This window comes from Diabrotica virgifera, chromosome 7 (assembly GCF_917563875.1).
Source record: "Diabrotica virgifera virgifera chromosome 7, PGI_DIABVI_V3a".
In the NCBI taxonomy this organism is placed as follows: Eukaryota; Metazoa; Arthropoda; class Insecta; order Coleoptera; family Chrysomelidae; genus Diabrotica; species Diabrotica virgifera.
The window spans coordinates 46,556,700-46,570,899 of record NC_065449.1 but is presented as its reverse complement, the minus strand read 5'-3'; the positions used below and the strand labels follow the sequence as shown (position 1 = coordinate 46,570,899).

Below are 14,200 nucleotides of genomic sequence, written 5' to 3'. Positions count from 1 at the left end.
TTTTTTTGCAGAAATTGCTCATATAATAATATTTTAGTTGTACTTCCACTCAAAAAGATCCGGAACATTGTTTAAATAATCAAAATGTCAAAAAATGAAGGAAAAATTCGATTTTTTCCTTGGTTTTTTGATTATAACTTTAAGTGTTCATTTTCAAGAAAAGTTAGACCAACATAAAAGTTGCGTAATTAAATTTCCTACAATATAGGATTAACTAAAGATTTTAAAAATTGTCATCCTTGTTACAAAATAGCAATAATTTCGAAAAAAAAAACATAAAAAAACAATTATTCGCATTTTACGTTTTTCAACTACACTGCGCGTCATGGAAAACGGGCATCCTAAAAAATAGGTCATTTTTGATGTCGTGTGTCTCCTAAACCATTCGCATTTTACGTTTTTCAACTACACTGCGCGTCATGGAAAACGGGCATCCTAAAAAATAGGTCATTTTTGATGTCGCGTGTCTCCTAAACCTGTTATCCGATTTAAGTGATTTTTTGAATATGTTATAGCCTTATTCTTTGTCAATATCCCTGTAGTAATATTTTTGCTAAACAGGTAAATTTTCATTGTATACCGGGTGTACGAATCAAACTGTGTTTTTTCTCAAAGTTCGCAACACCCTGTGGAATATTCTAGCATTTATAAAATACTGAAATTAAAACCCAACTATAGTCGCAGGTTATCTTAACATTCTGCTTTTTTATTCATTCGCTTATGTTGGATAATACAAAAGTTATGTACTTTAACAACTAGTCATGTTTTTCATCAGTATAGGTTGTTTGTAAGTAAGTCCGACAAACTTTAAGGGGCAATTCTGCATGAAAACATGATGGCCGTTTGCTTTATAAACTTATGTCCGCAAATGCTTCGTTTACGAGATACGGGATGTTGAATTTTTTTTACAAACTGACGATTTATTTTATTCCCTAAAACCGGTTGAGATATGCAAATGAAATTTGGTAGGTTTTAAGAGATAGTTACTGCAAATTTTTTGACTTGCAACTTAGAATTTTATATTCACTATTGGCGTGCATACGGGTAATATGACCGATCATATTAACCGTATGCATGCCAATGGTGAATAAAATTTTTAATTGTATGTCAAAAAATGTGCAATAACTACGTCTTAAAACCCACCAAATTTCATTTGCATATCTCAACCGGTGTTAAAGCAATAAATAAATGGTCAGTTTGTAAGAATAAATTCAACATTCCGTATCTCGGAAACGAAGCATTTGCGGACATACGATTATAAAGCAAACTGTCATTATTTTTTAATGCAGAACTACCCCTTAAAGTTTGTCGCACTTGTTTAGAAACACCCTGTACTGAAAAAGAACATGGCTAGTTGTTAAAGTACCTAATTTTTGTATTATCCAACGTAAGCGAATGAATAAAAAAAAACAGAATGTTAAGAAAATCTGAGGCTATAGTTGGGTTTTAATTTCAGTATTTTATAAATGCTAGGATATTCCACAGGGTGTTGCGAACTTTGAGAAAAAACACAGTTTGATTCGTACACCCGGTATACAATGAAAATTTAACTGTTTAGCAAAAATATTATTACAGGGATATTGACAAAGAATAAGGCTATAATATATTCAGAAAATCACTTAAATCGGACAACAGGTTTAGGAGATACGCGACCTCAAAAATTACTCATTTTTTAGGGTGCCCGTTCTATGACGCGCAGTGTATTGATGCTACACTTAGGACCTTTATATTTCACCCAGTAAAACTTTATGACATGTTAAAACAATACTGTAAATTTTATTAAGATCAGTTTAATAGATTTTGCAAAGTAAATTTTGCAAACCAGCTTTCGCAAAAAAAAATCATTTTTTCAAAATGTTGCAGCACTGAAAATAAAGCAAGTTGAATTTTTTGTACATAATATAAAAGAATACTGTACCTTTAATTTTAAATTTGCAAAATTAAAATCTGTTAACTATCACGGCGTCAGGAATTTTTTTAAATAAACATTAATTTTTGGTGCTACGCGCAGGACAACGGATACGTTTGCTCAGATTGGATATTCCAATGACCTTTGATAATGATTGATAAATTTTAATTTTTAGTACATTTCCAAATAAATAAATTTGTTTATTGCAAAATAAAAACACATACTCTGTCCTTTGAAATAACACTTTTTTAGCAAAAACTTTCTTTGTTCATATATTTTAATTTAGAAAATAAAAGTGTATTATTTTTAAACATATGCAATTGTTTAAACAATATTTCACAAACAATAATCAAATAAGTTTGATTTTTGTGGAATTAAAATATGAACATATACCCTATTCCACGAACATACGCATGTTTTGGATTACTTCGACAACGAATATTTTACTGTGCAAAATAAGAAGAACGAAAGTAAATTGCAAATTACATTGTTGTTTATTGGAATAATTATTAGCGCCATTTACTTTCGTACTTCTTATGTTGCACAGTAAAATATTCGTTGTCGAAGTAATCCAAAACAGGCGTATGTTCGTGGAATGGCCCATACAACAAAATATAGAGTAAGAAAATAATATATTAGATAAAGATTGGAAGAAATTTTGGTGGAAATCAACTTGTGTGAATCGAACAACGCTGTCCTGAGTGTAGCACCAAAAATTAATGTTTATTTAAAAAAATTCCTGACGCCGTGGTGGTTAACCGATTTTAATTTTGCAAATTTCAAATGAAAGGTGCAGTATTCTTCTATTTGTAAAAAAAATTAACTTGCTATCTGCTTTATTTTCAGTCCTGCGACATTTTGAAAAAATGAATTTTTCTTGCGAAAGCTGGATTGCAAAATTTATTTTGCAAAATCTATTACACCGATGTTAGCTAAATTTACAGTATTTTTTTATTATATCATAAAGTTTTTCTGGGTGAAACATGAAGGTCCTAAGTGTAGCAGAGATGGTTGAAAAACGTAAAATGCGAATACTTGTTTTTTTATGTTTTTTTCGCAATTATTGCTATTTTGCAACAAGGGTAACAATTTTAAAAAAATTTTGACGAACCTTATATTATAGGAAATTTAGTTACGCAACTTTTATTTTTGTGCAACTGTTCTTGGAAGTGAATACTTTTAAAGTTATAATCAAAAAACGAAGAAAAAAATCGAATTTTTCTTTCATGTTTTGACATTTTGATTATTTAAACAATGTTCCGGACCTTTTTGAGTGGGAGGTTAATTCCAAGCAATTTATGCAATAAAGTTTTAGAGTCACCTCTCAACGTCCATCTCAAAACAAATCCGCCCTGGACTGTAATGGAAAAAGCCGACGAAGACTTATAATAAATGTTTAGTAATATACCAGGGGTGGCCAAACTGTGGCTCGCGAGCCACATGTGGCTCTTTGAAGGATTATTTGTGGCTTTCAATAAATAATGTCGTGAATTACTTTCAATTTTTGTGTTTCAAAATGTCTTAAATTACTAACAACAAATTTAAATAACTAAGTGTAACATTAAGACTTGCAAGGAGACCACTTCACCGTTGCTATTCAATTTGTAAAAATAAAATATCATCTATCCCGTGGACTTACCCGGTCACAAATGAGGAGATCTTTAGAAAAATCACCATCAAAGCTCGAGAGTTGGAATACTTTGGACATATTATGCGAAATGAATCCAGATATGCCCTCCTACAAGCCATCCTGCAAGGAAAAATAGTTGGAAAGCGGGGTCCAGAATTAAAAAGAAAAAGAACATCCTGGTTAAAGAACCTCAGAATCTGGTTCAACACAACATCTGTGCAGCTTTTTCACGTTGCTGCAGATAAAATAAAGATTGTCATGATGATCGCCAACATTCGTCACTGACAGGGGGACTTACGAATCGAGGATCAAATTGCTGGAATTTGATGATGATCTAGATGCAGTCCCCCATTGTACCATAGATGTGAGAGAGGTGTTTTCACAACTAGAGGAAGAAACAGGTAGTCTGGGCCTTCGAATAAATGAAGAGAAGACGAAATACAACTGAATTGGTGACTCTGTATGGTACTGAATAAATCGTCAGACATATAAAAGCTTAGATAAGATAGACAGGTCATGTAATAAGATCAGAGGAAGACAGAGTGTTAAATACAGTTTTTTGAAAATCAGTGTTTTTTGATTTCGGTAGATCAGTAGGCCGTCCCAAAAGATGGAAGGATGATGAAGAATCGAAGTACCCTGAATTAGTAAAGGCGGCTTATAGCATTATTTGAAACAACGATGTGAACCATTTTATTTCACTTTAAAATTCGTGAAATCCAAACAGTGAGAGACAAATTTGATACCTTTTTGCACTTTTTAATTAATTGTTTCGTTGCGGCTCCCGAAAAATTTCAGATTTTGAAGAATGACTCGGACTATCAAGGAGCTTGGCCACCCCTGTAATATACAATAAAATTATAAAAAGTATTGAAATTGACGACGTTCAGTATTGATGCAACGAGAGAGACGAGCAATAAATTTTTTCCTAACGTAATTTAGTTTCTATTGTAGTACTATTGTATAGTATTTTTACTACAAAAGCGATATTACGTAGGTCAAAATTTTTGACGTAAGAGAACTGTCAAAACATTAGAATGTGACTTTTCTTATTGTCATGTTTATTATAAACATGGGAATAATGAAAAGTCACATTCTAATGTTTTGACAGTTCTCTTACGTCAAAAATTTTGACCTACGTAATATCGCTTTTGTAGTAAAAATACTATACTAAAATAGTTAGGTATTTAGTTAGGTTATACCTACATAATTTTGAAACCTTTTAAATGAGATATCCCGTGACCTCGGTTTGAATTTAAGAATGGCCATTTAAAAGCTAAAATTGACGTGCTTTTCTTAAGTCGTCTGTTTGTAAAATGATGAATTTATTCCATACTTTTGTATCATACTGTATAAGTAATATTCTAATGTATAAAAGAACTTACGCCTTTACACCATCCTCCTCATTGTAAGTGTCGTCATTGTTTGTCCCATAAACTTCTCCATACATCTTTTCCATCGTGCCTTGTTCGCTATAAATTTCCTCTATTTTTTCCATTATCTTGGCGTGAGTAAAGTTCAGATAAATAGGTTGAGTCCAGTCGATTAATATGTCTTCGTCTGTCAATAGTTTTATGTTTTCTAATTGATCACAGGGGCAAAACACACTGAAGCTTTCGTATAATTTACTATTCGGCTAAAACAAACAGACAAATAAAAATGTTTCCATGTAACCAAATATTTTTTTTTATTTGAATTGAAACAAGGTTTGACTTTGTTTATTTTTTTTATTTGTCTTCTTAATTCTTCTCAATTGATTCTCAATTTTTGAAAATATTTTAACAAGCAATTTTTTACAATTTAGCTATTAACAATAATACCAATTGATAGTGTTCCTTAATAGACAAGGCGAAAACGGCGCGTTCGCTGGAAAAAATATTCCCATGAGATTTTTTTGCATAATCACATCCGTGAGACATCCCACAATAAGGTTCAACAAGTCGCCCACGTGAAAAGTGGTCCAATTTTTTTTAACAATTTTTTTTAATCAAATTGCAAAATCATTATTTTTGGCCCAGACAATTTTTTTTTAGGTTTTTGGACCATTCTGGACAAAAAGGTATCTTATAATTTTTCTGTAAAGTTAATTGTTTTCGAGTTATAAGCAATTTAAAATTGAAAAAAAAAACGAAAAATGGCGATTTGCCAAGCTAAATAACTCGGCTAAAAGTTATTATTATAAAAGACAGAAAGTGACTAGATCAAAGTTTAAAGTCTCCCCTACAAGATCCTGAAGAAATTTTTGTCATTATTTTATTACTGAGCTGTTATTTTTAAGTAATAATAATGAGCGCCATGCACGTGTTACGAGGTCGTAAATGGTGCGAGAGAGATGCCATTCCGGCAGTCCAATTGTGCATCTTACTCGCACTCACATTTTTACAGCCGCGTCAATACGATCTTACCGCTCATTGTTATTAATTAAAAATAACAGCTTAGTAATAAATTATTGACACAAATTTCTTCAGGATCATGTAGGGGGGCTTTAGGCTTTGATTTAGTCACTTTCTGACTTTCATAATAATAATTTTTAACTGAGTTATTAAGTCTTAAAAATGGCCATTGAGAAAAATGAGAGACCTTTTTTGTCCATAATGATCCAAAAAATCTAAAAAAAATTTGTCCGGAACAAAAATATTGATTTTTGCAATTTTATTAAAAAAAAATTGTTAAAAAAAATTTGGACCACTTTTCACGTGGGCGACTTCTTGAACCTTATTCTGGGATGTCTCACGAATGTGATTATGCAAAAAAATCTCATGGGAATATTAAAATGGCCTTAAAAATGGCCATTGAGAAAAATTATGAGAGACCTTTTTTGCCCATAATGATCCAAAAAATCTAAAAAAAATTTGTCCGGAACAAAAATATTGATTTTTGCAATTTGATTTAAAAAATTGTTAAAAGAAATTTGGACCACTTTTCACGTGGGCGACTTCTTGAACCTTATTCTGGGATGTCTCACGAATGTGATTATAAAAAAATCTCATGGGAATATTTTTCCCAACGAACTCGCCGTTTTCGCCTTGTCTATAAGTTATTGTTATTATTATACAGAGTAGACCAAAAGTCTGGAAGCGCCTAATTATCTCTTAAAAGAATGGTCTGAATTGTTCAAAAACCGGGATATGACTATTTTGCAATATGGAAATTTCAAATGTGATGCTTGAAAGGGTGCCAGATTTACCATCTTTCTGATATCATTAGTCACTTTGGTTTTTTACATATAACACCCTGTATATTGTACCTTTATTGAAAATTCTACTATTCAACTGTATTCATTACTTGTGGTTTTATGTAGCCAAAAACACCTTAAAAAGACACAATAAAACACTAAAAATGCTCATCTAAATAAATTTTTAGATTCTTACTATGTACAGGGGTTCTCATTATATTTTGACCCCCACTTATTTTCCTTAATTTCGGGAATACAAAAAAAAGTTTAAAATAAAAGTTGTATTATTTTATCTGTACCGACCAACAGTGTAGCAACAGACCAAATTTTTGTATACAGGGAGTGCTCAATAAAATGCATTTTCAATATTTCAAATGGGACACCCTGTATTTTTTATAGTTTTGAGTAGCCCTGCATTTCCTGATTACAAATATATAACAAAGTGTATACATTAGTTTAGTTCTATAATGACGTATGGTACTACAAAAGGGTAACCATAGGCTATGCAACTGACATTTCAAAATGAAACAATTATTAATTTATTATAAACTGTCAGTCCTCATACCGAAATGGGTTATACTGCAGATTAAAAAGTAGATATATTTTCAATTTATGTAAAAATTAATAAAAACAAGCAAGCGGCAAGAAGAGAATATAGGCTGATTTATTCAGATCGACAGACTCCTTCTGCAAATACATTTTTATATAATTATCGTCATGTCATTAATGAAAAAATGTTTGAACGGAAAAAACGTACTATCGTAGGAAATGATGATGAAGATCTTAAGGCTATGGGTACATAATTCGCAAATATTTTACGTGTATCCCTACTTTTCCTGTCGTTACACGGCAAATTACGTGTAGTAAAATTCACACTGGTATTGATATGTAAACATTATTAGAATGTCATTCTACTTGAAAATGTCATCATTAATTTAAAGAGATGGGTTTTGAATGTTCTTGGATAACTGTTATTTTTATAATTGGAAATTATTAAGGCTATGGGTACATAATTCGCAAATATTTTACGGCTATCCCTACCTTTTCTGTCTTTACATGGCAAATTACGTGTAGTAAAATTCACACTGGTATGGATATGTACTGTTATATTTCTATTTGATATGAAAATTAAATTTTGATAATTATAAACAGAATTCAATTTAATATAAAATATTTTCAATTTTCTCAACCACGGGCATATAAATTTAGAACAACCTGTATACAACAAATTGTTATATTTAATTTTAAGAAGTGATTAAATAAGACTCAAGTGAAATCGTAAATAGGTCATTATCGTTTGTTCGCGGAAGGATCGGTCATTAGCCGATGCTAAATACGACTAAGTGGAAATAGAGAATAGGTCATTAAAATTTGTATATAGTAGAAAGTAATTTTAGAATGGGAATTAACTATTTTCTTTGAAATCCATTAAGCATATTTAGAAAGTTTAAAAATTGGTTTTGAGGAATACTGCGAATGAGAGTTGGTGGTGGAAGTTTGATTTGTGAATCTGGAAGGGATATTTAGAAAGTAGGGGAATGAATGACAAATGGAGATCAGAATGTTTTGAGCTGTCGAGAAGTGAAGTCGAGTAGGTAGACGGTAGTGTACGGAGAGTGAGAAAGCCGGTGTAGTTCCGTGAGTGTGGAGTATCTATCGTAGAAGGAGAGGTAGGCCAGGTTGAGAGTAAAAGAACCTCCTTGAGCCAAGAGTTCCCGGTAGCTGATTGCAGTTTCGAAAAAGGTAGAACACAGCATCACGACAGAAGCAGGAAACGAGAGCTATACGAGCTAGTTTCAGAGGAGAACATTACTGGAAGCCAGGACGAGGTTTTGATTGCAGCCAAGGATAGCAGGAAACGGGCTTTGTGTGAAGACATTCTCAGTTCACCAGAAAAAGGTCAGTCTCATTTGTTTGGACATGAATGTATGGGTTTTTCGTATTAAATACCACATTTAAAATTGAAGAAACATAATCAATAATATCAGAAAAGCTTCATCAAACTTAAATAGAATTGTTGCTAATAAATCATAATAGTTAAATGTTAATAAAAACTTGCAATTGGAAATCAAAAGGAAATAAGATTCCCATGTGTAAATGTTATGTTTAAGAATAATAAGATATAGCAAATATTAAGCAGTGATTGCCATTTAAATAAAATAAACAATATTTTGATTACAATTGTAACCCATATGTGTTATTATTTTACTCTTTTCTTTCCTATCCCGATTAGGAACCATTAAGAAATACTTAGAAGCCACGTATGTAAGTAATTAATTTTATAAAAAGCCCTGAGATTGAAAACATATTGATATGTGATCTGGTAAATTAATTAGATTATTATTAATGCATTGATTAAATTAAATGACATATAAAAATATTATCTCATATCAATAATCAAGATCACAACAACTGTCGTCCAACGTGGAGGGCATTGTAAAGTATTTCTAGTGGCAAATTTGAAGGATAGAAAGAGTAAAGCCGGTATTTGAAAATTTATATGCCTGTGGTAAAAAGTGAGATACTTACATTTGATAACATAAAATTTTAGATCTCTTTAGGTACAAATTTTACATAACTGATTTAATATTTTATTTTTACGATATTTACATTTGATATATTTATTGACAATTTATAATATTTGGGTGAGAAAAAGTCGTCTTGGTAACATACTAGTAAAATTTCATATTTGGCGGGGACAGTACTTCTTGAAAACAAATGTCTGTGACAAGAAGCCAAAGCAAAGACAACAAAAAACAAAAAGAACATTCAGACCAAGAAGATATTTTAGACACGACAATCATGGCATCAGAACAGCAAGAATTATCAGGAATAGATAAACTATTACAACTGATGCAACTCCAGTCACAAAAACTGGATGACAATCAAAGAGAAACATCAAAGAAAATGGATGAAACACAACAAAAAATGGATAAAAATCAGGAAGAAACATCAAAGAAAATGGATAAAGTGGAGCAAAAAATGGATGACAATCAAAAGGAAACAAAACAAGCAATAGAAGAGAACAATAAGAAAATAGAGGAACGCATAGAAAAGTATGAAAAGGAAATAAAAGGATGTTTGACAACAATGAAAAACGAGATAGAACAGCAAGAAATGAAAATTAAAGATCACATGCAAGAACAAGAAATTAGAATGAAGGACCACATGAAAGAACAAGAAATGATAATTCAAAACAAAATGGAGGAGTTAACGAATGGCCAGAAAAAGGAACTAGAAAATTTGGAAAATAAGTTAGAAAATGCTATTCAAGTAGACAGAGAAGAAGTGGAAAAAAGAATCACAGAAATAGAAAAACAAGTCACCGAAAACAGGACGCAACAGAATGTCGGAGAAAGAAGAGAAATGGTTATACATAGCACAGATGACGTGAAGATAAGGTTTGGCGGGGACGTAAGAAGATTACACCCAGTGCCGTTCATAAATAGCCTGAAAAAGAAAATACAGCACATCGGAAATTTCGAAACAGCAAAAGAAACTATCAGAAACCATCTCAAATATGAAGCAAGCCTATGGTTCGATAGTAAAGAAGAAGAATTCGGCAATTGGCAACAATTTGAACAAAAATTTTTGAATTATTTCTGGGGAAAAGTCCAACAATTGGAAATTAACAAGGAATTGCAAAATGGGAAATACAATGATAGGATGGGTATATCAGAAAGGACATATGCATTACAAATTTACTATAACGCAAAACATCTACAATATAATTACTCATCGGAACAATTAGTCGAACTGATTGCAAGACATTTCGAAGAAACGCTGGAAGACCATATCACATTGCATAACTACAAAGACATAGATAGTTTATGCCAATTCCTACAAATAAGAGAATCACGTATAAGAGAAAGAAAATCAAGAAGGTCGCGAGAAGATTACAGGCCCCGAGAAACACAAGATTACAGAGATAGAAATCAAAATAGGAGGGACTATACAAGACGAGATATTAATCCCAGAAGGGAAAACGAAAATAGAGACAACGGAAGAGGAAATTATGAACAAAGAAATAGGCAATGGAATGAGGACAGAAATCGAGAATACCAGAATAGAAACACCACACTCGCAAATCAAGAAAACAGAAATAATGGTAGACAAAATGAACAGGGATATCGAGAAAACCGAAACAGATCCGACAGACCAAGAGAAAATAGAAGAGAAGTAAATAATACCCAGACAGATGAATATGACGGAGAGAGACATTATGACGAAAATATAAACAACGATGAGCAACCGGCGTCTTTTCACGACGGCGCTCACTAATAACCAAAAATCAAACAGGAATCTTTTGTAACCCCAAGGAGTTTATTAAATTGGCAAGAAACAACGAAAAGAAAAATGGAGTTAATTTAAAATTTGTGGATGGATTTATCAACGAGAAACCAATTAAAATTATGATAGACACTGGATCTGAAATAACATTGGTCAACAGAAAACTAATAGAAGAAGTTAACTTAACAAATTTAATTTACAAAATACCTAGGGTAAATTTAGTGGGCGCAAACAAACGGACATTGGCAACTATAAATGAAGGCATACGAGTAATGGTACGACTGGGTAAGAAGATGTATGCACTACAATGTGTAATAATGCCAAACATGTCACATGACATGATAGTAGGAGTTGACGAATTGGCAGAAAAACATGGAGTGATAGATTTTAAAAATAATACGATGAATCTAACAGAAGAAAAAGAAGAAGAACAGAACAAGGAACAGGAGAAACAAAATACGGACGAATCAGGTAAAGAACAAACAGTGGAAATGAATTTGGCAACGAAGCAAGGACAAAGAAGAAAAGGGAGAAAAAGTCAGAAAAAGACAAAAGAAAATGAAACCTGTGGCTCCTCAAAAGAAGAGTTGAGCCCAGAAGAAGAAAAATTAAGAGTATCAAAAGCAAAAGAAAACTGGGATTCCTCAAAAGAAGAGATGAGCTCAGGAGAAGAAGAAATAAAGCTAACAAATGAAAGCGAAAAAGATATGATCGAAACAGTGGCATTTGAAGAGGAGGCATATGAAAACGAGGATGCAGAATGCACGGTAAAAGTATGTGAAAAATCTGAGGAAAAAGACAGAAGATTGATATGGGAAAAAGGGAAAGACAACATAATAGCCGACACTCTAACACAGGATGAGGACACTGAAAATAAGGAAACAATTACTCTACAGGTGGGACTAATTAGAGTAATACAAGAAGAAGGGGTATAAGACGTAGATTAAAGTAAGGAAATATACAGGGAGTTGGTTTTGCCTCGAGAAAATTTATTTAAAAATGCAGATAAATTTTATCGAATACAAGGCGGGGATTTGTTATATTTCTATTTGATATGAAAATTAAAATTTGATAATTATAGACAAATTCAATTTAATATAAAATATTTTCAATTTTCTCAACCACGGGCATATAAATTTAGAACAACCTGTATACAACAAATTGTTATATTTAATTTTAAGAAGTGATTAAATAAGACTCAAGTGAAATCGTAAATAGGTCATTATCGTTTGTTCGCGGAAGGATCGGTCATTAGCCGATGCTAAATACGACTAAGTGGAAATAGAGAATAGGTCATTAAAATTTGTATATAGTAGAAAGTAATTTTAGAATGGGAATTAACTATTTTCTTTGAAATCCATTAAGCATATTTAGAAAGTTTAAAAATTGGTTTTGAGGAATACTGCGAATGAGAGTTGGTGGTGGAAGTTTGATTTGTGAATCTGGAAGGGATATTTAGAAAGTAGGGGAATGAATGACAAATGGAGATCAGAATGTTTTGAGCTGTCGAGAAGTGAAGTCGAATAGGTAGACGGTAGTGTACGGAGAGTGAGAAAGCCGGTGTAGTTCCGTGAGTGTGGAGTATCTATCGTAGAAGGAGAGGTAGGCCAGGTTGAGAGTAAAAGAACCTCCTTGAGCCAAGAGTTCCCGGTAGCTGATTGCAGTTTCGAAAAAGGTAGAACACAGCATCACGACAGAAGCAGGAAACGAGAGCTATACGAGCTAGTTTCAGAGGAGAACATTACTGGAAGCCAGGACGAGGTTTTGATTGCAGCCAAGGATAGCAGGAAACGGGCTTTGTGTGAAGACATTCTCAGTTCACCAGAAAAAGGTCAGTCTCATTTGTTTGGACATGAATGTATGGGTTTTTCGTATTAAATACCACATTTAAAATTGAAGAAACATAATCAATAATATCAGAAAAGCTTCATCAAACTTAAATAGAATTGTTGCTAATAAATCATAATAGTTAAATGTTAATAAAAACTTGCAATTGGAAATCAAAAGGAAATAAGATTCCCATGTGTAAATGTTATGTTTAAGAATAATAAGATATAGCAAATATTAAGCAGTGATTGCCATTTAAATAAAATAAACAATATTTTGATTACAATTGTAACCCATATGTGTTATTATTTTACTCTTTTCTTTCCTATCCCGATTAGGAACCATTAAGAAATACTTAGAAGCCACGTATGTAAGTAATTAATTTTATAAAAAGCCCTGAGATTGAAAACATATTGATATGTGATCTGGTAAGTTAATTAGATTATTATTAATGCATTGATTAAATTAAATGACATATAAAAATATTATCTCATATCAATAATCAAGATCACAACAGTACATATTACTAGAATGTCATTCTACTTGACAATGTCATAACTAGCTTAAACGGATGGCTTTTGAATGTTCTTGGATAACTGTTATTTTTTGTATAATTGCAAATTATTAATTCAGTTAATAAATGTGATAATTTTTTCACTAGCTATGTATTCAGTGATTGTAATAATTTATATGTACCTACAACAAAAACTAATACTCAATCGAGAAAAGAGGAAAAGTGTTTAAGTGATTTTTTAATAATATATTGTTACTATGGAACGCTTTCAATTTTGAACATCTTTAACAACAAAATACTTGGATCACAGAATATATCTTAATGTATTCTCTGCTTCTATCTTCCATAAATAATACACAATAAATAACTTTTTATAAAGTTCACCTCTTAAATCAATTATTTATCAAAAATACACTTATATCAATATTATTTTATCAACAACTAAAAATATTCTCGATTCATGTCAAATAATTATTTAAAATTGTCACTGATTGTCAGTGTCTGACTGACAATATTCTATTCGACTAAGTGCGTTGTATGCAGAGATATGTAAAGAAAATAGATCTGGCTAGTCATATGCTACTCAATGCATCTGGGTGTAACGCCGATATCAAGTACGGTGGTTTAGCTATCTTTGTCTGTCGTGAGAGTGTGAGCGTATCTACCAAGAGGTGGGAGTAACGGAACGACAGTGGCACACAGGCGGCGGCCATCATATGCTAGAGAGAGAAAGTTAAGCGCCGGTAGAGAGAGATGGATAGACCACCGACCAGAACTGCTCCGCGTTACGCTATTTTTCCGAGTTGGCCAAATCTATGAGTATAAGATCTTTGGTTGTATGACAAAGATAGATTT

At 32.1% G+C, this 14,200-nt stretch overlaps 1 protein-coding gene across 1 annotated transcript in view; it reads right to left on the bottom strand.

Moving 5' to 3' along the window:
• Nucleotides 1-14,200, bottom strand: part of LOC114334936 (uncharacterized) — a 176,621-nt gene that overhangs the window by 19,025 nt on the left and 143,396 nt on the right. Inside the window, exon 4 of the mRNA XM_028285072.2 lies at nucleotides 4,925-5,175. Within this exon, the coding sequence (XP_028140873.1) occupies nucleotides 4,925-5,175 (251 nt within the window). The remainder of the gene's footprint in view (nucleotides 1-4,924; nucleotides 5,176-14,200) is intronic.